The sequence below is a fragment of the Mustelus asterias genome, unplaced genomic scaffold, assembly GCF_964213995.1.
Source record: "Mustelus asterias unplaced genomic scaffold, sMusAst1.hap1.1 HAP1_SCAFFOLD_3071, whole genome shotgun sequence".
Lineage (NCBI taxonomy): Eukaryota > Metazoa > Chordata > Chondrichthyes > Carcharhiniformes > Triakidae > Mustelus > Mustelus asterias.
Genome location: NW_027593016.1, coordinates 15,706 through 40,396, shown reverse-complemented (window position 1 = coordinate 40,396; position 24,691 = coordinate 15,706). Strand labels below are relative to the sequence as shown.

The window sequence follows — 24,691 nt, the reverse complement described above, 5'->3', positions numbered from 1 at the left end:
AGCACTGACCCTCCCACAGTGCGGCGCTCCCTCAGCACTGACCTCCCACAGTGCGGCGCTCCTCAGCACTGACCCTCCCACAGTGCGGGGCTCCCTCAGCACTGACCCTCCCACAGTGCGGGGCTCCCTCAGCACTGACCCTCCCACGGTGCAGCACTCCCTCAGCACCGACCCACAGTGCAGCGCTCCCTCAGCACTGACCTCCCACAGTGCAGCACTCCCTCAGCACCGACCCACAGTGCGGCGCTCCCTCAGCACTGACCCTCCCACGGTGCGGCGCTCCCTCAGCACCGACCCTCCCACAGTGCGACGCTCCCTCAGCACTGACCGTCCCACAGTGCGGCGCTACCTCAGCACCAACCCTCCCACAGTGCGGCGCTCCCTCAGCACTGACACTCACACAGTGCGGAGCTCCCTCAGCACCGACCCTCCCACAGTGCGGCGCTCCTCAGCACTGACCCTCCCACAGTGCGGCACTCCCTCAGCACCAAGCCTCCCACAGTGCGGCGCTCCTCAGCACTGACCCTCCCACAGTGCGGCGCTCCCTCAGCACCGACCCTCCCACAGTGCGGCGCTCCCTCAGCACTGACCCTCCCACAGTGCGGCGCTCCCTCAGCACTGACCCTCCCACAGTGCGGCGCTCCCTCAGCACCGACCCTCCCAGTGTGGCGCTCCCTCAGCACTGACCCTCCCACAGTGCAGCGCTCCCTCAGCACTGACCCTCCCACAGTGCGGCGCTCCCTCAGCACCGACCCTCCCACAGTGCGGCGCTCCCTCAGCACTGACCCTCCCACAGTGCGGCACTCCCTCAGCACTGACCCTCCCACAGTGCGGTGCTCCCTCAGCACTGACCCTCCCACAGTGCGGCGCTCCCTCAGCACCGACCCTCCCACAGTGCGGCGCTCCCTCACTCACCCCTCCACGTCCACATTCTCCTCCTTCACGTTAACCTCGGTGATGAGGGGCATGGTTACCGAGTGGTAGCGGATGGTCGGCCCCACACACTTGCGTTTCTTCAGGACTTGCTTCTTCTTGTCGGCCTCCAGCCGCTCGTAGTTCTCTGAGGAGGAGAAAGGTCAGGGGTCAGAGCCTCAGGAGGGGAGCAGAGACTGGACGCAGTGGACAGGGCTGCTGCTGGGCTGTTGCACTGGGCACGGCACAGCGACTGTTACTCTTCACCTCCGTCTGTGGGGTTCCGAGCAGGGCCTGGTTCAGGCACCAGAGAAACACCTCCTGATATTTCATACACGCCACAAACAGCAACATCGTACCGACTTTATACTTCCCCACTGCTGGGCTGTCCTCACTTGGGAGCGGGAGAGAGAAGGACAGGCGGAGGGGAGAAAGGGACGGGGCTGGCGGAGAGAGAGAGAGGGTGGAGGGTGGGCGGCCGGAGCAGGGGGAGAGGGGGAGGGCAGGCTGGCGGGTGGAGGGAGGGAGGCAGACGGGCGGAGGGAGGGAGGCAGACGGGCGGAGGAGGGAGGCAGACGGGCGGAGGGAGGGAGGCAGACGGGCGGAGGGAGGGAGGCAGACGGGCGGAGGGAGGGAGGCAGACGGGCGGAGGGAGGGAGGCAGACGGGCGGAGGGAGGGAGGCAGACGGGCGGAGGGAGGGAGGCAGACGGGCGGAGGGAGGGAGGCAGACGGGCGGAGGGAGGGAGGCAGACGGGCGGAGGGAGGGAGGCAGACGGGCGGAGGGAGGGAGGCAGACGGGCGGAGGGAGGGAGGCAGACGGGCGGAGGGAGGGAGGCAGAGGGCGGAGGGGGAGGGAGGCAGACGGGCGGAGGGAGGAGGCAGACGGGCGGAGGGAGGGAGGCAGACGGGCGGAGGGAGGGAGGCAGACGGGCGGAGGGAGGGAGGCAGACGGGCGGAGGGAGGGAGGCAGACGGGCGGAGGGAGGGAGGCAGACGGGCGGAGGGAGGGAGGCAGACGGGCGGAGGGAGGGAGGCAGACGGGCGGAGGGAGGGAGGCAGACGGGCGGAGGGAGGGAGGCAGACGGGCGGAGGGAGGGAGGCAGACGGGCGGAGGGAGGGAGGCAGACGGGCGGAGGGAGGGAGGCAGACGGGCGGAGGGAGGGAGGCAGAGAGGCGGAGGTAGGGAGGCAGAGAGGCGGAGGGAGGGAGGCAGGCGGGCGGAGGGAGGGAGGCAGACGGGCGGAGGGAGGGAGGCAGACGGGCGGAGGGAGGGAGGCAGACGGGCGGAGGGAGGGGGCAGACGGGCGGAGGGAGGGGAGGCAGACGGGCGGAGGGAGGGAGGCAGACTGGCGGAGGGAGGAGGCAGACGGGCGGGAGGAGGCAGACGGGCGGAGGGAGGGAGGCAGACGGGCGGAGGGAGGGAGGCAGACGGGCGAGGGAGGGAGGCAGACGGGCGGAGGGAGGGAGGCAGACGGGCGGAGGGAGGGAGGCAGACGGGCGGAGGGAGGGAGGCAGACGGGCGGAGGGAGGGAGGCAGACGGGCGGAGGGAGGGAGGCAGACGGGCGGAGGGAGGGAGGCAGACGGGCGGAGGGAGGGAGGCAGACGGGCGGAGGGAGGGAGGCAGACGGGCGGAGGGAGGGAGGGGCAGACGGGCGGAGGGAGGGAGGCAGACGGGCGGAGGTAGGGAGGCAGAGAGGCGGAGGAAGGGAGGGAGGCAGGCGGGCGGAGGGAGGGAGGCAGGGGCGGAGGGAGGCAGACGGGCGGAGGGAGGGAGGCAGACGGGCGGAGGGAGGGAGGCAGACGGGCGGAGGGAGGGAGGCAGACGGGCGGAGGGAGGGAGGCAGACGGGTGGAGGGAGGGAGGCAGACGGGCGGAGGGAGGGAGGCAGACGGGCGGAGGGAGGGAGGCAGACGGGCGGAGGGAGGGAGGCGGGCGGAGAGAGTATGAGACACACACTGCCCCCCCCCGACCTCTGGCGGGAGGTGGTAATGGCAGCGTGAGACGTTTACTTTGAGGATGTGTGTGACGAAGTGAGGGAGGAGGTGATTGGCGGGTGCCCAGTCTCGGAGCGCGGCAGCTCGCTATCGTACCCAGAGAGCGAAGGTTGATTTCCTCGGTAATCTTGGCCTCTGCAAGCAGCTCCTCCTGGCTCAGCTGTCGGGTCTCTGCGTGTGGGGCCTTGCGCAGGCGTCGCGGCTGTACCTGCCGCTCCTGCACCCGCAGGTAGGTCAGGCGGGTGTGCTCGGTGGTCGACTGGCGCACGGACTTGCGGCCGCCTGCGAGACAGGAGAGAGAGGTCAGATCCGGCGGGGAATGGCCGCCTATTGCACCGTCCGCACCGTCCCAGGGAACCCATTACCAAACAACCAGCTGTTCCAAAACGCTCCCCGTGGATGGGAAAGTCGCTGTGCAAATGCAACTCTTATCTTCCTTTCCTCTGCAATACCCCCGACCGCACCCCCGCAATTTCTGCACAGCAGGATCCCACAAGCAAAATGATAAAAAGTTCTTAAAGTGATGTTGGTCCTGGGGTAATTGTCACTCACAGTGCGGCGCTCCCTCAGCACTGACCCTCCCACAGTGCGGGCGCTCCCTCAGCACCGACCCTCCCACAGTGCGGCGCTCCCTCAGCACTGACCCTCCCACAGTGCGGGCGCTCCCTCAGCACTGACCCTCCCACAGTGCGGTGCTCCCTCAGCACTGACCCTCCCACAGAGCGGGCGCTCCCTCAGCACTGACCCTCCCACAGAGCGGGCGCTCCCTCAGCACTGACCCTCCCACAGTGCGGCGCTCCCTCAGCACCGACCCTCCCACAGTGCGGCGCTCCCTCAGCGCTGACCCTCCCACAGTGCGGTGCTCCCTCAGCACTGACCCTCCCACAGTGCGGTGCTCCCTCAGCACTGACCCTCCCACAGTGCGGCGCTCCCTCAGCACTGACCCTCCCACAGTGCGGCGCTCCCTCAGCACTGACCCTCCCACAGTGTGGCGCTCCCTCAGCACTGACCCTCCCACAGTGCGGTGCTCCCTCAGCACTGACCCTCCCACAGTGCGGCGCTCCCTCAGCACTAACCCTCCCACAGTGCGACGCTCCCTCAGCACTAACCCTCCCACAGTGCGGCGCTCCCTCAGCACTGACCCTCCCACAGTGCGGCGCTCCCTCAGCACCGACCCTCCCACAGTGCGGCGCTCCCTCAGTTTGTGACATTAGCTCCCACGGGGAGTGGGGGAGAATCAGACACTCGCTCCCACAGGGAATGGGGGAGAATGTGGGACTCGCTCCACGGGGGGAGTTCGGGAGAATTTGGGACTCGTTCCCACAGGGAGTGGGGGGAGAATGTGGGACTCGCTCCCACAGGAGGAGTGAGGGGAGAATGTGGGACTCACTCCCACGGGGGGAGTGAGGGGGAATGTGGGACTTGCTCCCACAGGGGGAGTGAGGGGGAGAATGTGGGACTCGCTTCCACGGGGGGAGAATGTGGGACTCACTCCCATGGGGGAATGGGGGAGAATGTGGGACTCACTCCCACGGGGGAATGGGGGAGAATGTGGGACTCGCTCCCACGGGGGGAGAATGTGGGACTCACTCCCATGGGGGAATGGGGGAGAATGTGGGACTCGCTCCCACGGGGGGAGTGAGGGGAGAATGTGGGACTCACTCCCACGGGGGGAGTGGGGGGAGAATGTGGGACTCGCTCCCACGGGGGGAGTGGGGGGAGAATGTGGGACTCGCTCCCATGGGGGGAGAATGTGGGACTCGCTCCCACGGGGAGTGGTCGTGTGAATATCAGAGATATATTGGGGGGCGAGTGTGCTGGAATGTGTTGATCGGGGTAAGATAGAGGGCTGGTGTGGGGCCTCAGTCTCGCTCTGTCCTGTCTTGTCCCCATACTCTGCGGACCGCGGCACAGTTGATATATCTCACACTCTTCGAACTCGTCCTGCTGTTCCGCGATGTCCCCCCTCTCTGTCTTCAGCTTCTCAAAGCCGCTGGGGGCGGCCGCTGCGGGCTTCTTGACCTTGGCTTTCAGTCTGGTGGACTTGACAGGTTCCTGCAGGGGGCGGGGAGGGACAAGAGTGAGATCTCAGTGCCCGAGCGCAGCACAGAGAAAGGGCCAACACCCGGGCAGGCACGGGGTACAGAGCCTTCAGCCTCCTCGCCAGGGGAGGGACGCCGCTTGGTGAGGAGGTCATTTCACTTCCTATTTTTAGTCTATTTATCAGTGTCACAAGTTGGCTGACATTAACACTGCAATGAAGTTACTGTGAAAGTCCCCTGGTCGCCACACTCCGGCACCTGTTCCGGTTCCACTGAGGGAGAATTTAGCACGGCCAATCCACCCTAACCTAAATTCTGGCCTCAGATCCCTGTCTGTGTGGAGTTTGCCTGTTCTCCACAGGTGCTCCGGTTTCCTCCCACACGCCGAAAGATGTGCAGGTTAGGGGGATTGGCCGTGCTAAATTGCCCCTTAGTGTCCAAAGATGTGCAGGTTAGGGGGATTGGCCATGCTAAATTGCCCCTTAGCGCCTAAAGATGTGCAGGTTAAGTGGATTGGCCATGCTAAATTGCCCCTTAGTGTCCAAAGATGTGCGGGTTAGGGGGATTGGCCATGCTAAATTGCCCCTTAGCGTCTAAAGATGTGCAGGTTAAGTGGATTGGCCATGCTAAATTGCCCCTTAGTGTCCAAAGATGTGCGGGTTAGGGGGATTGGCCATGCTAAATTGCCCCTTAGTGTCCAAAGATGTGCGGGTTAGGGGGATTGGCCATGCTAAATTGCCCCTTAGTGTCCAAAGATGTGCGGGTTAGGGGGATTGGCCATGCTAAATTGCCCCTTAGCGTCTAAAGATGTGCAGGTTAAGTGGATTGGTCATGCTAAATTGCCCCTTAGTGTCCAAAGATGTGCGGGTTAGGTGGATTGGCCATGCTAAATTGCCCCTTAGTGTCCAAAGATGTGTAGGTTAGGTGGATTGGCCATGCTAAATTGCCCCTTAGTGTCCAAAGATGTGCAGGTTAGGTGGATTGTCCATGCTAAATTGCCCCTTAGTGTCCAAAGATGTGTAGGTTAGGTGGATTGGCCATGCTAAATTGCCCCTTAGTGTCTTAAGATGTGCAGGTTAGGTGGATTGGCCATGCTAAATTGCCCCTTAGTGTCCAAAGATGTGTAGGTTCGGTGGATTGGCCATGCTAAATTGCCCCTTAGTGTCCAAAGATGTGCACGTTAGGTGGATTGGCCATGCTAAATTGCCCCTTGGTGTCCAAAGATGTGTAGGTTAGCTGGATTGGTCATGCTAAATTGCCCCTTGTCAGTCAGCACATGGGGTGAGGGGGGTAGATATGGATCCATGTGGCCGTTGGCGAGGCGAGGCGGGGCAAGGTGGGGCGGGGCAAGGCGGCGTTGTGCAGCCGGCTATTGGGGGTCAGGGGCCGGCCGCGAAGCCTCCTACAGTCGAGCAGCCTACCGGCAACTCATAGAAATCCTAGTGTAGAAAGAGGCCATTTGGCCCATCGGGACAGCACTGACCACAATCCCACCCAGGCCCTACCCCCATATCCCTACACATTTACCCACTAATCCCTCTAATCTACGCATCCCAGGACACTAAGGGGCAATTTAGCGTGGCCAATGAACCTCACCAGCACGTCTTTTGGACTGTGGGAGGAAACCGGAGCACCCGGAGGAAACCCACGCAGACATGGGGAGAACGTGCAGACTCCGCACAGACAGTGACCCGTGCCGGGAATCGAACCCGGGTCCCTGGAGCTGTGAAGCAGCAGTGCTAACCCACTGTGCCACCTGGGTCTTGCCCTGGGTTTTGCCTGGGCTGAGGGGTCCCTCAGCGCTCCGGTGGTCCCGGGGAGGCGGGGGGGGTGATTGCTAAACGCTTCCCCGCCCCACACTCACCTTGTACACCTTGGTAATGACCCTTCGTTTACGCTTGGGCTCGTCATCCTCCTGATCGCTGGTGGGCTCTTCCCCCTCGTCAATGTCAAAGTCCGAATCCACCTCGTCCTCGCTCTCCGACTGGTCTGTGTTGTACTCGTCATCCCCGGATTCCTGGGAGGAGGGGGGGGGACACAGGTTAGAGTTGGAGTGAAAACCAAGGGACAAAGCAAAAATCAATCCATATCAAAGAACAGTCCGGCGCCATCGAATTCTGAACAATGCAACTGGCTCCTGGCAGAATCCTGCATTTCCCTAGCGCCTAGCGCCATTTCTGGGGTATCCCAGAGCACCCAGAAAAGGCAGGAGGAAAGTATGTGTCATATGAGGAGCAGTTGGGGTGTCTGAAACATAGAAGCTAGGAACAGGAGGAGGCCCTTCGGCCCTTCGAGCCTGCTCCACCATTCATCACCATCATAACTGATCATTATGAAGCGTTTCGAAAGGTTAGTCACGGCACGAATCAATTCCAGCCTCCCGGACTACCTGGATCCACTACAGTTTGCCGACCGCCGCAACAGGTCCACAGCAGACGCCATCTCCCTGGCCCTGCACTCAACCCCTGGAAGACCAGGATAACAAGGACACCTATGTCAGACTCCTATTTATTGCCTACCGCTCAGCCTTCAACACCATTATTCCCATGAAACACATCTCCAAACTCCGTGGCCCGGACCTCGGCTCCTCCCTCTGCGACTGGATCCTGAACTTCCTAACTCACAGACCACAATCAGTAAGGATAGGCAGCAACACCTCCTCCACAATCATCCTCAACACTGGTGCCCCACAAGGCTGTGTTCTCAGCCCTCTACTATATTCCTTATACACCTCTGACTGTGCGGCCAAATTCCCCTCCAATTTGATTGTCGAGTTTGCTGACGACACCACCGTAGTGGGTCGGATCTCAAACAATGACGGGACAGAGTACAGGAATGAGATAGAGAATCTGGTGAACTGGTGCAGCAACAATAATCTCTCCCTCAATGTCAACAAAACGAAGGAGATTGTCATCGACTTCAGGAAGCGTAAAGGAGAACATGCCCCTGTCTACATCAACGGGGACAAAGTGGAAATGGTCGAGAGCTTCAAGTTTCTAGGTGTCCAGATCACCAACAACCTGTCCTGGTCCCCCCCATGCCGACACTATAGTTAAGAAAGCCCCACCAACGCCTCTACTTTCTCAGAAGACTAAGGAAATTCGGCATGTCAGCTACGACTCTCACCAACTTTTACAGATGCACCATAGAAAGCATTCTTTCTGGTTGTATCACAGCTTGGTATGGGCTCCTGCTCTGCCCAAGACCGCAAGTCTATCAAGTCTATCACGCAAACCAGCCCTGGTGTGGCCTACATGTGACTCCACACACACATACACAAAATTAGGGATGGGTAACAAATGCTGACTCCCACATCCCATGAAACATAGAAGCTAAGAGCAAGAGGCGGCCATTCGGCCCTTCGAGCTGCTCCGCCATTCATCACCATCATGGCTGATCATCCAACTCAGTAGCCTAATCCTGCTTTCTCCCCATAACCTTTGATCCCGTTCGCCCCCAAGTGCTATATCCAGCCGCCTCTTGAATACATTCAATGTTTTGGCATCAACTACTTCCTGTGGGAATGAATTCCACAGGCTCACCACTCTTTGGGTGAAGAAATGTCTCCTCATCTCCGTCCTAAATGGTCTACCCCGAATCCTCAGACTGTGACCCCCTGGTTCTGGACTCCCCCCACCATCGGGAACATCCTCCCTGCATCTACCCTGTCCAGTCCTGTTAGAATTTTATAAGTCTCTATGAGATCCCCCCTCATTCACCTGAACTCCAGCAAAAACGATCCTAACCTCCTCAATCTCTCCTCGTACATCAGTCCCGCCATCCCCGGAATCAGCCTGGTAAACCTTCGCTGCACTCCCTCGAGAGCAAGAACATCCTTCCTCAGAAAAGGAGACCAAAACTGCACACAATACTCTCGGTGTGGCCTCACCAAGGCCCTGTCTCGCTCGCACAAGGAATGGGGGAGAATGTGGGACTCCCTCCCACAGGGAGTGGGGGAGAATGTGGGACTCGCTCCCATGGGGGAGAATGTGGGACTCCCTCCCACAGGGAGTGGGGGAGAATGTGGGACTCGCTCCCATGGGGGAGAATGTGGGACTCCCTCCCACAGGGAGTGGGGGAGAATGTGGGACTCGCTCCCATGGGGGAGAATGTGGGACTCGCTCCCACGTGGAGTGGGGGAGAATGTGGGACTCGCTCCCATGGGGGGAGTGGGGGAGAATGTGGGACTCGCTCCCACGGGGGAAGTGGGGGAGAATGTGGGACTCGCTCCCACGGGGGGAGTGGGGGAGAATGTGGGACTCGCTCCCACGTGGAGTGGGGGAGAATGTGGGACTCGCTCCCACGTGGAGTGGGGGAGAATGTGGGACTCGCTCCCATAGGGAGTGGGGGAGAATGCGGATCTCGCTCCCATGGGGAGTGGGGGGAGAATGTGGAACTCGCTCCCATGGGGGGAGTGGGGGGAGAATAAAATTCTGGACACCACACTGTTGGAAATACATAAACGCATTGGAGTGCAGAAGAGGCTTAAGAGAATGGTTCCACGGATGAGAAACTTCAGTTACAAGGGCAGATTAGAGAGGTTGAGACCGTTCCCCTTGGAGAGAAGGCTGAGGGGAGATTTGAGAAGCATTCAAGAGGACATTATTTCGACAGAGTAGAGGGGGTGGTGGTGGGGAGGGGAGGGGAGGGGAGGGGGGACGCGCAAAAAAACTGTTCCCGCTGGTAAAAGGATGGAGGGCAGAGCGGGAGGGGGAAAACGATAGAGAGAGATTGCGTTGTGCAAACACGAGGCGGGAGAAAACTTTCACACAGCCGGGGTCCGGGGGGCAACACGATCAATCGAGGCTTTAAAGCAACAATTATTTGAAAGGAAGCAATGTGCAAGGTTGACGGGGAGAGGGGGAGAAGGCACCCAGTCTTATTGCAATGCGGAGGTCTGGCACGGACATGATGTGCTGAATAAGACCATAAGACATGGGAGCAGAATTAGGCCGCTCGGCCCATCGAGTCTGCTCTGCCGTTCAATCATGGCTGATATTTTTCTCATCCCCATTCTCCTGCCTTTTCCCGATAACCCCATATCCCCTTATTAATCAAGAACCTATCTATCTCTGTCTTAAAGACACTCAATGACCCGGCCTCCACAGCCTTCTGGGGCAAAGAGTTCCACAGATTCACCACTCTGAAGAAATTCCTCCTCATCCCTGTTCTAAAGGATCGTCCCTTTAGCCTGAGGTTGTGCCCTCTGGTTCTAGTTTTTTCCTGCTAGTGGAAACATCCTCACCATGTCCACTCTATCCAGGCCTCGCAGTATCCTGTAAGTTTCATTAAGATTTGCCCCCCCCTCATCCTTCTAAACTCCCAATGAGTACAGACCCAGAGTCCTCAACCATTCTTCATACTCCCAGAAATTTTCATTTTGAACAAAGAAAATTACAGCACAGGAACAGGCCTTCCAAGCCTGCACCGACCATGCTGCCCGACTGAACTAAAAACCCCCACCCTTCCGGGGACCATATCTCTCTATTCCCATCCTATTCATGTATTTGTCAAGACACCCCTTAAAAGTCACTACCGTATCCGCTTCCACTACCTCCCCCGGCAATGAGTTCCAGGCACCCACTACTCTGTAAAAAATCTGCCTCGTACATTTCCTTTAAACCTTGCCCCTCGTACCCCAAACCTGTGCCCCCTAGTAATTGACTCTTCCACCCTGGAGAAAAAGCTTCTGACTATCCACTCTGTCCGTGCTTAGGTTGATTGGCTATGCTAAAATTGCCCCTTAGTGTCCTGAGATGCATAGGTTAGAGGGATTAACGGGTAAATGTGTAGGGATATGGGAGTAGGGCCTGGGTGGGATTGTGGTCAGTGCAGACTCGATGGGCCGAATGGCCTCTTTCTGCACTGTAGGGTTTCTATGATTCTATGTGCCTCTCATAATCTTGTAGACTTCTATCAGGCCGTCCCCTCAACCTCCGGCGTTCCAGTGAGAACAAACCAAGTTTCTCCAACCTCTCCTCATAGCTAATGCCCTCCATACCAGGCAACATCCTAGTAAATCTTTTCTGTACCCTCTCCAAAGCCTTCTGGTAGTGTGGCGACCAGACTTGAACACAAGTGCGGCCTAACTAAGGTTCTATAAAGCTGCAACATGACTTGCCAATTTTTAGACTCAGTGCCCCGGCCCGATGAAGGCAAGCCGTATGCCTTCTTGACTACCTTCTCCACCTGCGTTGCCACTTTCAGTGACCTGTGTATCTGTACGCCCAGATCCCTCTGCCTATGAATACTCTTAAGTGACTTGTGTAGCTGGGGGAAATAACTGCCCTATTTTTGAATATTGGTGGTTAATCTTCCATGTTTGGGTGCAGAATGCTGGAATTTGGTTATTAATGGGTGAAGGGGGCTTCATCCTGGGGGGGGGGGGGGGTCTCTAACAAGAGGGGTCCAAAAAGTGGTCACCAGAAAAGATGTCCATAGTGCATACAGCTAGGTTGCAGTGCAGAGCCCCCAGCCCTGATTGACAGCAGGCGGCCACCAATGCGGAAGCGCCTCCCCCTTGATTGACGGGCTTCAAACCAGTCAGAAGGCAGAATGTGGGCGGGACTAGTCCTAACCCGGCGCCGCCCCCCCGCCAGCAAGTTAGGTTGCTCCACTCGGGGCTAGGAGAAAATGGCGGCCGTTTCTCCCAGGGCAGCCCGTCGTCACCGCTTTCTTCCCCCTTTCCTCCTCGCTCTCTCTCTCTCTCTCTTCACCTCGTGGAAGCCGCCGTAAGTCGTCTTGTAGAAGTCGTCCTCCTCCTCCGCTTCCAGCAGCCGCGACATGCGGTTGCCGGCATTTTTCCGCGACGGCCGGTTCTCCGCCAGGCTCATCTTCCCGCCCGCCGCCTGCTGGCCGGCTTTGGTTCGACTCGCTCGGCGATCGCTCGATCACGCCTGACCGGTCCTCCCGGCTCGGACCTCCAGCGGGTCTAATAGATCTGGGAGCACATCGATCGAAAGTCGAACTCATTCTTAATTAACCCCCCCCTTCACTCCTATTAACTTTATATCTGAAGGGGGGGGGGGGAGTCTTGTGAAGGGGAAATGGGGGCTCTATTCCAATCTCCTCCCCCCCCCTCTCTTTATATGATGCATATACACACAATCACCCCCAACATTCACATAGAACAAAGAACAGCACAGGAAACAGGCCCTTCGGCCCTCCAAGCCTGTGCCGCTCCTTGGTCCAACGAGACCAATCGTTTGTATCCCTCCATTCCCAGGCTGCTCATGTGACTATCCAGGTAAGTCTTAAACGATGTCAGCGTGTCTGCCTCCACCACCCTACTTGGCAGCGCATTCCAGGCCCCCACCACCCTCTGTGTAAAAAACGTCCCTCTGATGTCTGAGTTATACTTCGCCCCTCTCACCTTGAGCCCGTGACCTCTCGTGATCGTCACCTCCGACCTGGGAAAAAGCTTCCCACTGTTCACCCTATCTATACCCTTCATAATCTTGTACACCTCTATTAGATCTCCCCTCATTCTCCGTCTTTCCAAGGAGAACAACCCCAGTCTACCCAATCTCTCCTCATAGCTAAGACCCTCCATACCAGGCAACATCCTGGTAAACCTCCTCTGCACTCTCTCTAAAGCCTCCACGTCCTTCTGGTAGTGCGGCGACCAGAACTGGACGCAGTACTCCAAATGTGGCCTAACCAGCATTCTATACAGCTGCATCATCAGACTCCAGCTTTTATACTCTATACCCCGTCCTATAAAGGCAAGCATACCATATGCCTTCTTCACTGCCTTCTTCACTACCTTCTCCACCTGTGACGTCACCTTCAAGGATCTGTGGACTTGCACACCCAGGTCCCTCTGCGTATCTACACCCTTTATGGTTCTGCCATTTATCGTATAGCTCCTCCCTACATTATTTCTACCAAAATGCATCACTTCGCATTGATCTGGATTGAACTCCATCTGCCATTTCTTTGCCCACATTTCCAGCCTATCTATATCCTTCTGTAGCTTCTGACAATGCTCCTCTCTATCTGCAAGTCCTGCCAATTTTGTGTCGTCTGCAAACTTACTGATCAGTAGGTCAGCTATTCGACTGGGTGGGGCATCACCTCAATTATTTTTCCTCTTCTTCCCCCCCCCCCCCGGCACAATTGGGTTGCTACTTTTAGAAGAGGAAGAAGAAACCCTACAGTGCAGAAAGAGGCCATTTGGCCCATCGAGTCAGCACCGACCACAATCCCACCCAAGCCCTACCCCCATATCCCTACATATTTTACCCACTAATCCCTCTAACCTACGCATCTCAGGACACTATGGGGCAATTTTAACCTGGCCAATCAACCTAACCCGCACATCTTTGGACTGTGGGAGGAAACCGGAGCACCCGGAGGAAACCCACGCAGACACGAGGAGAATGTTTCCTATCCCTGATTGCCCGTCGCCCAGTAGACATGTTCACAGGATCGTTGGGGGGGGGGGGGGAAGAAGGCTGTTCGGCCCATCGCACTCCGAAACGAGTGACTGGACCGCCACTCCACTCCACCTATTTCCCATCGCACTCCTGACTTGTAGATGGTGGACAGGCCTTGGGGGTGTCAGGAGGCGATTGGCACGGTTTTTAGCGCCGCTGCCTCACGGTGCCAGGGACCCGGGTTCGATTCCCGGCTCGGGTCACTGTCTGTGCGGAGTCTGCACGTTCTCCCCGTGTCTGCATGGGTTTCCTCCGGGTGCTCCGGTTTCCTTCCACACTCCATAGATGTGCAGGTTAAGTGGATTGGCTGTGCTAAATTGCCCCTTAGTGTCAGGGGGACTAGCTAGGGTAAATATGTGGGGTTATGGGGATAGGTCCTGGGTGGGATTGTGGTCAGTGCAGATTTGATGGGCCGAATGCCCTCTTTCTGCACTCGGGTTTCTATGAGTTAATCTCCGCAGGATTCCCAGCCTCTGACCTGCTCTGGGAGCCACAGTATTTATATGGCTGGGTCCAGTTCAGTTTCTGGTCAATGGTGACCCCCAGGATGTTGATAGTGGTGGGATTCAGCGATTTGATTTTATTTGATTTATTATTGTCACATGTATCAGGATACAGTGAAAAGTATTGTTTCTTCCGCGCTATACAGACAAAGCATACCGTTCATAGAGAAGGAAAGGAGAGAGTGTAGAATGTAGTGTTACAGTCACAGCTAGGGTGTAGAGAAAGATCAACTTAGTACGAGGTAGGTCCATTCAAAAGTCTGACAGCAGCAGGGAAGAAGCTGTTCTTGAGTCGGTCGGTACGTGACCTCAGACTTTTGTATCTTTTTCCCGACGGAAGAAGGTGGAAGAGAGAATGTCCGGGGTGCGTGGGGTCCTTGATTATGCTGGCTGCTTTTCCCGAGGCAGCGGGAAGTGTCGACAGAGTCAGTGGATGGGAGGCTGGTTTGCGTGATGGATTGGGCTACATTCATGACCCTTTGTAGTTCCTTGTGGTCTTGGGCAGAGCAGGAGTCATACCAAGCTGTGATACATCCGGAAAGAATGCTTTCTGTGGGGCATCTGTAAAAGTGATGGTCAGTGGTAATCCAGGGAACCAGATGGGTTTTTCCGACAATGGATCATCAGTCGATTCCTAATTCCAGATTTTTAAAAAAATTCAATTTAAATTCTACCCTGGCGGGATTCGAACCGGGGTCCCCAAGAGCATTAGCTGAGTTTTTGGATTAATAGTCTAGCAATAATACCACTAGGCCATCGACTCCCCTGTAACTCAAACTGAATTCATTGCAGAGTTGATGTAAGCCTACTTACAATAAGTCTACTTACTGGGTGGCATGATGGCACAGTGGGTTAGCACTGCTGTCTCACAGTGCCAGGGACACGAGTTTGATAATAATAATACCACTAGGCCATCATGAACTCTCAAGAAAGCTGCCCTTTTTGCGGTCTTGTGGAATCCGTGGACCACGTATGTCTGTGATGGGGAGGCGCCGGAGTGTGGCGACTAGGGGATTTTCACAGTAACTTCATTGCATTGTTAATGTAAACCTACTTTATTTATTCATTAGTGTCACAAGTCGGCTTACATTAACACTGCAATGAAGTTACTGTGAAAATCCCCTAGTCGCCACACTCCGGTGCGTGTTCTGGTAACACTGAGGGAGAATTTAGCACGGCCAATGCACCCTAACCAGCCACGTCTTTTGGACTGTGGGAGGAAACCGGAGCACCCGGAGGAAACCCACGCGGACACGGGGGAGAATGTGCAACAGACAGTGACCTAAGCCTTTGACAAGGTCCCTCAGCCTTTGACAAGGTCCCTCATGGGAGGTTAGTTAGGAAGGTTCAGTCGCTAGGCATACATGGGGAGGTAGTAAATTGGATAAGACACTGGCTCAATGGAAGAAATGATGTGGAGATGCCGGCGTTGGACTGGGGTAAGCACAGTAAGAAGTCTCACAACACCAGGTTAAAGTCCAACAGGTTTATTTGGTAGCAAATATTTGCTACCAAATAAACCTGTTGGACTTTAACCTGGTGTTGTGAGACTTCTCAATGGAAGAAGCCAGAGAGTGGTTGTGGAGGATTGCTTCTCTGAGTGGAGGCCTGTGACTAGTGGTGTGCCGCAGGGATCGGTGTTGGGTCCATTGTTGTTTGTCATCTATATCAATGATCTGGATGATAATGTGGTAAATTGGATCAGCAAGTTTGCTGATGATACAAAGATTGGAGGTGTAGTGGACTGTGAGGAAGGTTTTCAAAGCTTGCAGAGGGATTTGGACCAACTAGAAAAATGGGCTGGAAAATGGCAAATGGAATTTAACGCAGACAAGTGTGAGATATTGCACTTTGGAGGGACAAACCAAAGAAGAACGTACAGGGTAAATGGTAGGACTCTGAAGAGTGCAGTTGAACAGAGGGATCTGGGAATACAGGTACAGAATTCCCTAAAAGTGACGTCACAGGTGGATAGGGTCGTAAAGAGTGCCTTTGGTACATTGGCCTTTATAAATTGGAGTATCGAGTATAAAAGTTGGTGTGTTATGGTAAGGTTATATAAGGCATTGGTGAGGCCGAATTTGGAGTATTGTGTACAGTTTTGGTCACCTAGTTACAGGAAGGATGTAAATAAGATTGAAAGAGTGCAGAGAAGGTTCACAAGGATGTTGCCGGGACTTGAGAAGCTGAGTTACAGAGAGAGATTGAATAGGTTGGGACTTTATTCCCTGGAGCGTAGAAGATTGAGGGGAGATTTGATAGAGGTGTATAAGATTTTGATGGGTATAGATAGAGTGAATGCAAGCAGGCTTTTTCCGCTGAGGCTAGGGGAGAAAAAAACCAGAGGGCATGGGTTAAGGGTGAGAGGAGAAAAGTTTAAAGGGAATATTAGGGGGGGCTTCTTCACGCAGAGAGTGGTGGGAGTGTGGAATGAGCTGCCGGATAAAGTGGTAAATGCGGGGTCACTTTTAACATTTAAGAAAAACTTGGACGGGTTCATGGATGAGAGGGGTGTGGAGGGATATGGTCCAAGTGCAGGTCAGTGGGACTCGGCAAAAAATGGTTCGGCACAGACAAGAAGGGCCAAAAGGCCTGTTTCTGAGCTGTAATTTTCTATGGTTCTAAGCTGGGAATCGAACCCAGCTCCCTGGCGCTGTGAGGCAGCAGTGCTAATCGCCATCTACTTGTGACACTAATAAATAAACTTTTTAAAAAAACAACATCCTCCAAACATTACCCCGATACAAACAGTGGTGGAATTTGACCGCACAGCTGACAGAGCCTGTCTTATCGTTCCCTATCTTCAGCTGGGCGTGAGTCACATCGTAAACACGGGAAACAGAAACTGAAAGAGCAGAATTTTAAGTGTCGAATGGGTTCCACCCGCTGGCTTGCTAATGCTGGGGGGGCGCGACTCCCAGTGGAACAGCACGATCTCTCAGCTCCCCTCTCTGTTGCGTTCACCGATCCCACATCTGGATCTCCATCCCCCAAGGAAGTCCCAACAATCTTCGCAGCCCCTTGAGTACCCCTGACGCGTCGCTGCCGCAGTCCCCCAGAAAGCACAGTGTCGGTATTTGCACATTCGGACACTCGCCCCTGCCCCCCGCCCCGAGACCCGTCCCCGCGAGCCGTCTCTACGTGGTCCGACTGTTTGCCCCATGGACTACATCGGGACGTTCACCAGTTTCCGTTCTCGCTGCAAGGCTCCGGTTCCCTCATTCCATCCCCCGACTCCCTGGCCCCTCCGTCTGAGGCTGGAGCAGCTCCCCCATGGCAGTGCGGCTCTCCCTCAGCACTGACCCCCCCACAGTGCGGCGCTCCCTCAGCACTGACCCACAGTGCGGCGCTCCCTCAGCACTGACCCTCCCACAGTGCGGCGCTCCCTCAGCACTGACCCTCCCACAGTGCGGCGCTCCCTCAGCACTGACCCTCCCACAGTGCGGCACTCCCTCAGCACTGACCCTCCCACAATGCGGCGCTCCCTCAGCACTGACCCTCCCACAGTGCGGCGCTCCCTCAGCACTGACCCACAATGCGGCGCTCCCTCAGCACCGACCCTCCCACAGTGCGGCGCTCCCTCAGCACCGACCCTCCCACAGTGCAGCGCTCCCTCAGCACTGACCCTCCCACAGTGCGGCGCTCCCTCAGCACTGACCCTCCCACAGTGCGGCGCTCCCTCAGCACTGACCCTCCCACAGTGCGGCGCTCCCTCAGCACTGACCCTCCCACAGTGCGGCGCTCCCTCAGCACTGACCCTCCTACAGTGCGGCGCTCCCTCAGCACTGACCCTCCCACAGTGCGGCGCTCCCTCAACACCGACCCTCCCACAGTGGGGCGCTCCCTCAGCACTGACCCTCCCACAGTGCGGCGCTCCCTCAGCACTGACCCTCCCACAGTGCGGCGCTCCCTCAGCACTGACCCTCCCACAGTGCGGCACTCCCTCAGCACTGACCCTCCCACAGTGCGGCGCTCCCTCAGCACTGACCCTCCCACAGTGCGGCGCTTCCTCAGCACTGACACTCCCACAGTGCGGTGCTCCCTCAGCACTGACCCTCCCACAGTGCGGCGCTCCCTCAGCACTGACCCTCCCACAGTGCGGCACTCCCTCAGCACTGACCCTCCCACAGTGCGGTGCTTCCTCTGTGCCAGCAAAGGGAGTGTTTGCAAAGGGGACTTGAAACCATGACCTGACTGAGAATACGAAGCTCTTTGGGACGGGTACGGCGCAATAGAAATGCAAGTAATTCTGCCCGTGGCTCGTCTGGAGCTGCAAATGATGGTTTCCATCTGAGATGGAAAGGTAGAGAGTTGCAATCCCAGCCACTGCCCCCAGGTGGCAGTGCCTACCAAGCAGTGAAGACAGCCGACCTGAACAGAAACTGCATTTCGCTGGCACCTGTCACTACCTCAGGCTGTCCCACAGTATTTCACAGCCAATGTGCTGCTTTTCAAATTGTGCCCCCTGTGGGAATATAGCAAACGTGGCAGCCAATCTGTGCACAGCAAGATCCCACAAGCAGTAATGTGATAATGAACCACATTTTTTGGAGTTCTTTAGCGATGTTGATTAAGCGATAAATATTGCGATGCAGGACATCGGCAACAACTCCCTCAGCACTGACCCTCCCACAGTGCGGCGCTCCCTCAGCACTGACCCTCGCACAGTGCGGCGCTCCCTCAGCACTGACCCTCACACAGTGCGGCGCTCCCTCAGCACTGACCCTCCCACAGTGCGGCGCTCCCTCAGCACTGACCCTCCCACAGTGCGGCGCTCCCTCAGCACCGACCCTCCCACAGTGCGGCGCTCCCTCAGCACTGACCCTCCCACAGTGCGGCGCTCCCTCAGCACCGACCCTCCCACAGTGCGGCGCTCCCTCAGCACTGACCCTCCCACAGTGCGGCGCTCCCTCAGCACCGACCCTCCCACAGTGCGGCGCTCCCTCAGCACTGACCCTCCCACAGTGCGGCGCTCCCTCAGTACTGACCCTCCCACAGTGCGGCGCTCCCTCAGCACTGACCCTCCCACAGTGCGGCGCTCCCTCAGCACTGACCCTCCACAGTGCGGCACTCCCTCAGCACTGACCGTCCCACAGTGCGGCGCTCCCTCAGCACTGACCGTCCCACAGTGCGGCACTCCCTCAGCACTGACCGTCCCACAGTGCGGCACTCCCTCAGCACTGACCGTCCCACAGTGCGGCGCTCCCTCAGCACTGACCGTCCCACAGTGCGGCACTCCCTCAGCACTGACCCTCCCACAGTGCGGCGCTCCCTCAGCACTGACCCTCCCACAGTGCGGCGCTCCCTCAGCACTGACCCTCCCACAGTGCGGCGCTCCCTCAGCACTGACCCTCCCACAGTGCGGCGCTCCCTCAGCACTGACCCTCCCACAGTGCGGCGCTCCCTCAGCACTGACCCTCCCACAGTGCGGCGCTCCCTCAGCACTGACCCTCCCACAGTGCGGCGCTCCCTCAGCACCGACCCTCCCACAGTGCGGCGCTCCCTCAGCTCCGACCCTCCCACAGTGCGGCGCTCCCTCAGCACTGACCCTCCCACAGTGCGGCGCTCCCTCAGCACTGACCCTCCCACAGTGCGGCGCTCCCTCAGCACTGACCCTCCTACAGTGCGGCGCTCCCTCAGCACTGACCCTCCCACAGTGCGGCGCTCCCTCAGCACTGACCCTCCCACAGTGCGGCGCTCCCTCAGCACCGACCCTCCCACAGTGCGGCGCTCCCTCACCACTGACCCTCCCACAGTGCGGCGCTCCCTCAGCACCGACCCTCCCACAGTGCGGCGCTCCCTCAGCACTGACCCTCCCACAGTGCGGCGCTCCCTCAGCACCGACCCTCCCACAGTGCGGCGCTCCCTCAGCACTGACCCTCCCACAGTGCGGCGCTCCCTCAGCACCGACCCTCCCACAGTGCGGCGCTCCCTCAGCACCGACCCTCCCACAGTGCGGCGCTCCCTCAGCACTGACCCTCCCACAGTGCGGCGCTCCCTCAGCACTGACCCTCCCACAGTGCGGCGCTCCCTCAGCACTCACCCTCCCACAGTGCGGCGCTCCCTCAGCACTGACCCTCCCACAGTGCGGCGCTCCCTCAGCACTGACCCTCCCACAGTGCGGCACTCCCTCAGCACTGACCCTCCCACAGTGCGGCGCTCCCTCAACACTGACCCTCCCACAGTGCGGCGCTCCCTCAGCACTGACCCTCCCACAGTGCGGCGCTCCCTCAGCACTGACCCTCCCACAGTGCGGCGCTCCCTCAGCACCGACCCTCCCACAGTGCGGCGCTCCCTCAGCACCGACCCTCCCACAGTGCGGCGCTCCCTCAGCACCGACCCTCCCACAGTGCGGCGCTCCCTCAACACTGACCCTCCCACAGTGCGGCGCTCCCTCAGCACTGACCCTCCCACAGTGCGGCGCTCCCTCAGCACCGACCCTCCCACAGTGCGGCGCTCCCTCAGCACTGACCCTCCCACAGTGCGGCGCTCCCTCAGTACTGACCCTCCCACAGTGCGGCGCTCCCTCAGCACTGACCCTCCCACAGTGCGGCGCTCCCTCAGCACTGACCCTCCACAGTGCGGCACTCCCTCAGCACTGACCGTCCCACAGTGCGGCGCTCCCTCAGCACTGACCGTCCCACAGTGCGGCACTCCCTCAGCACTGACCGTCCCACAGTGCGGCACTCCCTCAGCACTGACCGTCCCACAGTGCGGCGCTCCCTCAGCACTGACCGTCCCACAGTGCGGCACTCCCTCAGCACTGACCCTCCCACAGTGCGGCGCTCCCTCAGCACTGACCCTCCCACAGTGCGGCGCTCCCTCAGCACTGACCCTCCCACAGTGCGGCGCTCCCTCAGCACTGACCCTCCCACAGTGCGGCGCTCCCTCAGCACTGACCCTCCCACAGTGCGGCGCTCCCTCAGCACCGACCCTCCCACAGTGCGGCGCTCCCTCAGCTCCGACCCTCCCACAGTGCGGCGCTCCCTCAGCACTGACCCTCCCACAGTGCGGCGCTCCCTCAGCACTGACCCTCCCACAGTGCGGCGCTCCCTCAGCACTGACCCTCCTACAGTGCGGCGCTCCCTCAGCACTGACCCTCCCACAGTGCGGCGCTCCCTCAGCACTGACCCTCCCACAGTGCGGCGCTCCCTCAGCACCGACCCTCCCACAGTGCGGCGCTCCCTCACCACTGACCCTCCCACAGTGCGGCGCTCCCTCAGCACCGACCCTCCCACAGTGCGGCGCTCCCTCAGCACTGACCCTCCCACAGTGCGGCGCTCCCTCAGCACCGACCCTCCCACAGTGCGGCGCTCCCTCAGCACTGACCCTCCCACAGTGCGGCGCTCCCTCAGCACCGACCCTCCCACAGTGCGGCGCTCCCTCAGCACCGACCCTCCCACAGTGCGGCGCTCCCTCAGCACTGACCCTCCCACAGTGCGGCGCTCCCTCAGCACTGACCCTCCCACAGTGCGGCGCTCCCTCAGCACTCACCCTCCCACAGTGCGGCGCTCCCTCAGCACTGACCCTCCCACAGTGCGGCGCTCCCTCAGCACTGACCCTCCCACAGTGCGGCACTCCCTCAGCACTGACCCTCCCACAGTGCGGCGCTCCCTCAACACTGACCCTCCCACAGTGCGGCGCTCCCTCAGCACTGACCCTCCCACAGTGCGGCGCTCCCTCAGCACTGACCCTCCCACAGTGCGGCGCTCCCTCAGCACCGACCCTCCCACAGTGCGGCGCTCCCTCAGCACCGACCCTCCCACAGTGCGGCGCTCCCTCAGCACCGACCCTCCCACAGTGCGGCGCTCCCTCAGCACTGACCCTCCCACAGTGCGGCGCTCCCTCAGCACTGACCCTCCCACAGTGCGGCGCTCCCTCAGCACTGACCCTCCTACAGTGCGGCGCTCCCTCAGCACTGACCCTCCCACAGTGCGGCGCTCCCTCAGCACTGACCCTCCCACAGTGCGGCGCTCCCTCAGCACCGACCCTCCCACAGTGCAGCGCTCCCTCAGCACTGACCCTCCCACAGTGTGGCGCTCCCTCAGCACCGACCCTCCCACAGTGTGGCGCTCCCTCAGCACTGACCCTCCCACAGTGCGGCGCTCCCTCAGCACCGACCCTCCCACAGTGCGGCGCTCCCTCAGCACCGACCCTCCCACAGTGCGGCGCTCCCTCAGCACCGACCCTCCCACAGTGCGGCGCTCCCTCAGCACCGACCCTCCCACAGTGCGGCGCTCCCTCAGCACTGACCCTCCCACAGTGCGGCGCTCCCTCAGCACTGACCCTCCCACAGTGCGGCGCTCCCTCAGCACTGACCCTCCCACAGTGCGGCGCTCCCTCAGCACTGACCCTCCCACAGTGCGGCGCTCCCTCAACACCGACCCTCCCACAGTGTGGCGCTCCCTCAGCACTGACCCTCCCACAGTGCGGCGCTCCCTCAGCACCGACCCTCCCACAGTGCGGTGCTCCCTCAGCACCGACCCTCCCGCAGTGCGGCGCTCCCTCAGCACCGACCCTCCCATCGTGCGGCGCTCCCTCAGACAATGAGGCGAGGGAGAGGGAGCTCCGCAGTGAGGCACAAGTGACCCCTCAGTGACTCTCCGAGTTGGTAAAAGTCCCCCAATTCACTGTCGTCTCAGAGGGTGTTGCTGTTTGACCGAGCTTTTGGTCGCCTGTTCCTAATGTCTCCTGATATGGCTCGGGGGTGGGGTGGGGGGGTCAGATTCTGCCTGATTGACGCTCCTGTAAAGCCATCTGGGGAATGGACAGCCCAGTGGTTAGCACTGCTGCCTCACAGCGCCGGGGACCCGGGTTCGATTCCCGGCTCGGGGTCACTGTCTGTGCGGAGTCTGCACGTTCTCCCCGTGTCTGCGAGGGTTTCCTCCGGGTGCTCCGGTTTCCTCCCGCAGTCTAAAGATGTGCAGGTTGGGTGGATTGGCCATGCTAAATTGTCCTTGAGTGTCCAAAGATGTGCGGGTTAGGTGGAATTGCGGGGTAAATATAGGGGGTTAGGGAGCAGGCTCTGGGTAAGATGCTGCATCAGAGAGTTGGTGTGGGACCGATGGGCTGAATGGCCTCCTCCTGCATGGCGGGTTGCTGCATCAACGCGGGCCAGTGTTCCGAGTGAAGCGGAACGTCGGCGAGAATGGCGTAGTTCTGTTCTGGAACATTCCTGGAATGCTCTGACTGGGGATATGATAACAGAAAGTTGGCAAAACATCAAAAGACTGTGAACTTGTGTTTTTCGTTGGAACTGGTGTTTTGAATAAAAACATTCCTGGAATCTATTTCCATGATGGATTATTGCGGCCATGAGGGAAGTGCAAAAATAAACCTCTTCTCTCTTCGAATGCAAAGAAGGGTTTACATCGAATTGTATTCACCTCACAGCAGTGGCCATTCGGCCCCTCTGCTCTCCTGCTGGTGTTTCTACTCCACATCTCCTCCCACCACCCCTTCATCTCACCTCCATCACCATATCCCCATGGGTCCCCCATGGTCGGCTTATGATGAAAGTGAGGAGGTGTGGGATAGAGGGAAAGTTGGCCGATTGGATAGGTAACTGACTGATCGAGGGTGGTGGTGGATGGAAAATTTTCGGACTGGAGGCAGGTTGCTAGCGGAGTGCCGCAGGGATCAGTGCTTGGTCCTCTGCTCTTTGTGATTTTTATTAATGACTTAGAGGAGGGGGCTGAAGGGTGGATCAGTAAATTTGCTGATGACACCAAGATTGGTGGATGAGGTGGAGGGCTGTTGTAGGCTGCAAAGAGACATAGATAGGATGCAAAGCTGGGCTGAAAAATGGCAAATGGAGTTTAACCCTGATAAATGTGAGGTGATTCATTTTGGTAGGACTAATTTAAATGTGGATTACAGGGTCAAAGGTAGGGTTCTGAAGACTGTGGAGGAACAGAGAGATCTTGGGGTCCATATCCACAGATCTCTAAAGGTTGCCACTCAAGTGGATAGAGCTGTGAAGAAGGCCTATAGTGTGTTAGCTTTTATTAACAGGGGGTTGGAGTTTAAGAGCCGTGGGGTTATGCTGCAACTGTACAGGACCTTGGTGAGACCACATTTGGAATATTGTGTGCAGTTCTGGTCACCTCACTATAAGAAGGATGTGGAAGCGCTGGAAAGAGTGCAGAGGAGATTTACCAGGATGCTGCCTGGTTTGGAGGGTAGTTCTTATGAGGAAAGGTTGAGGGAGCTAGGGCTGTTCTCTCTGGAGCGGAGGAGGCTGAGGGGAGACTTAACAGAGGTTTATAAAATGATGAAGGGGATAGATAGAGTGAACGTTCAAAGACTATTTCCTCGGGTGGATGGAGCCATTACAAGGGGGCATAACTATAGGGTTCACGGTGGGAGATATAGGAAGGATATCAGAGGTAGGTTCTTTACGCAGAGAGTGGTTGGGGTGTGGAATGGACTGCCTGCAGTGATAGTGGAGTCAGACACTTTAGGAACATTTAAGCGGTTATTGGATCGGCACATGGAGCACACCAGGATGATAGGGAGTGGGATAGCTTGATCTTGGTTTCAGATAAAGCTCGGCACAACATCGTGGGCCGAAGGGCCTGTTCTGTGCTGTACTGTTCTATGTTCTATGCTCTATATCCTTCTATTCCTTTTCCCCCTCATGTGTTTATCCAGCTCCCAGTGAGTCTCACACTCCCTCCACTCCTCATGGGAGCGAGTCCTACATCCTACATTTCCCCCACTCCCCTTGGGAGCAAGTCCCACATTCTCCGCCACTCCCCCCGTGGGAGCGAGTCCCACATTCTCCCCCCGTGGGAGCGAG

General features: G+C 58.4%; 1 protein-coding gene across 1 annotated transcript; it reads right to left on the bottom strand.

Moving 5' to 3' along the window:
- Positions 1-915: 915 nt before the first annotated feature.
- LOC144490246 (vacuolar protein sorting-associated protein 72 homolog) lies at positions 916-11,829 on the bottom strand (the record flags this gene model as incomplete). The annotated part of the gene is made up of 5 exons (XM_078208036.1): positions 11,666-11,829; positions 6,814-6,966; positions 4,836-4,962; positions 3,004-3,189; positions 916-1,060 (listed from the first exon to the last, which is right to left on the bottom strand). Coding segments are annotated over exons 1-5 (728 nt in total), but the record flags the coding sequence as incomplete, so codon positions are not given.
- Between the last annotated feature and the right edge of the window lie 12,862 nt (positions 11,830-24,691).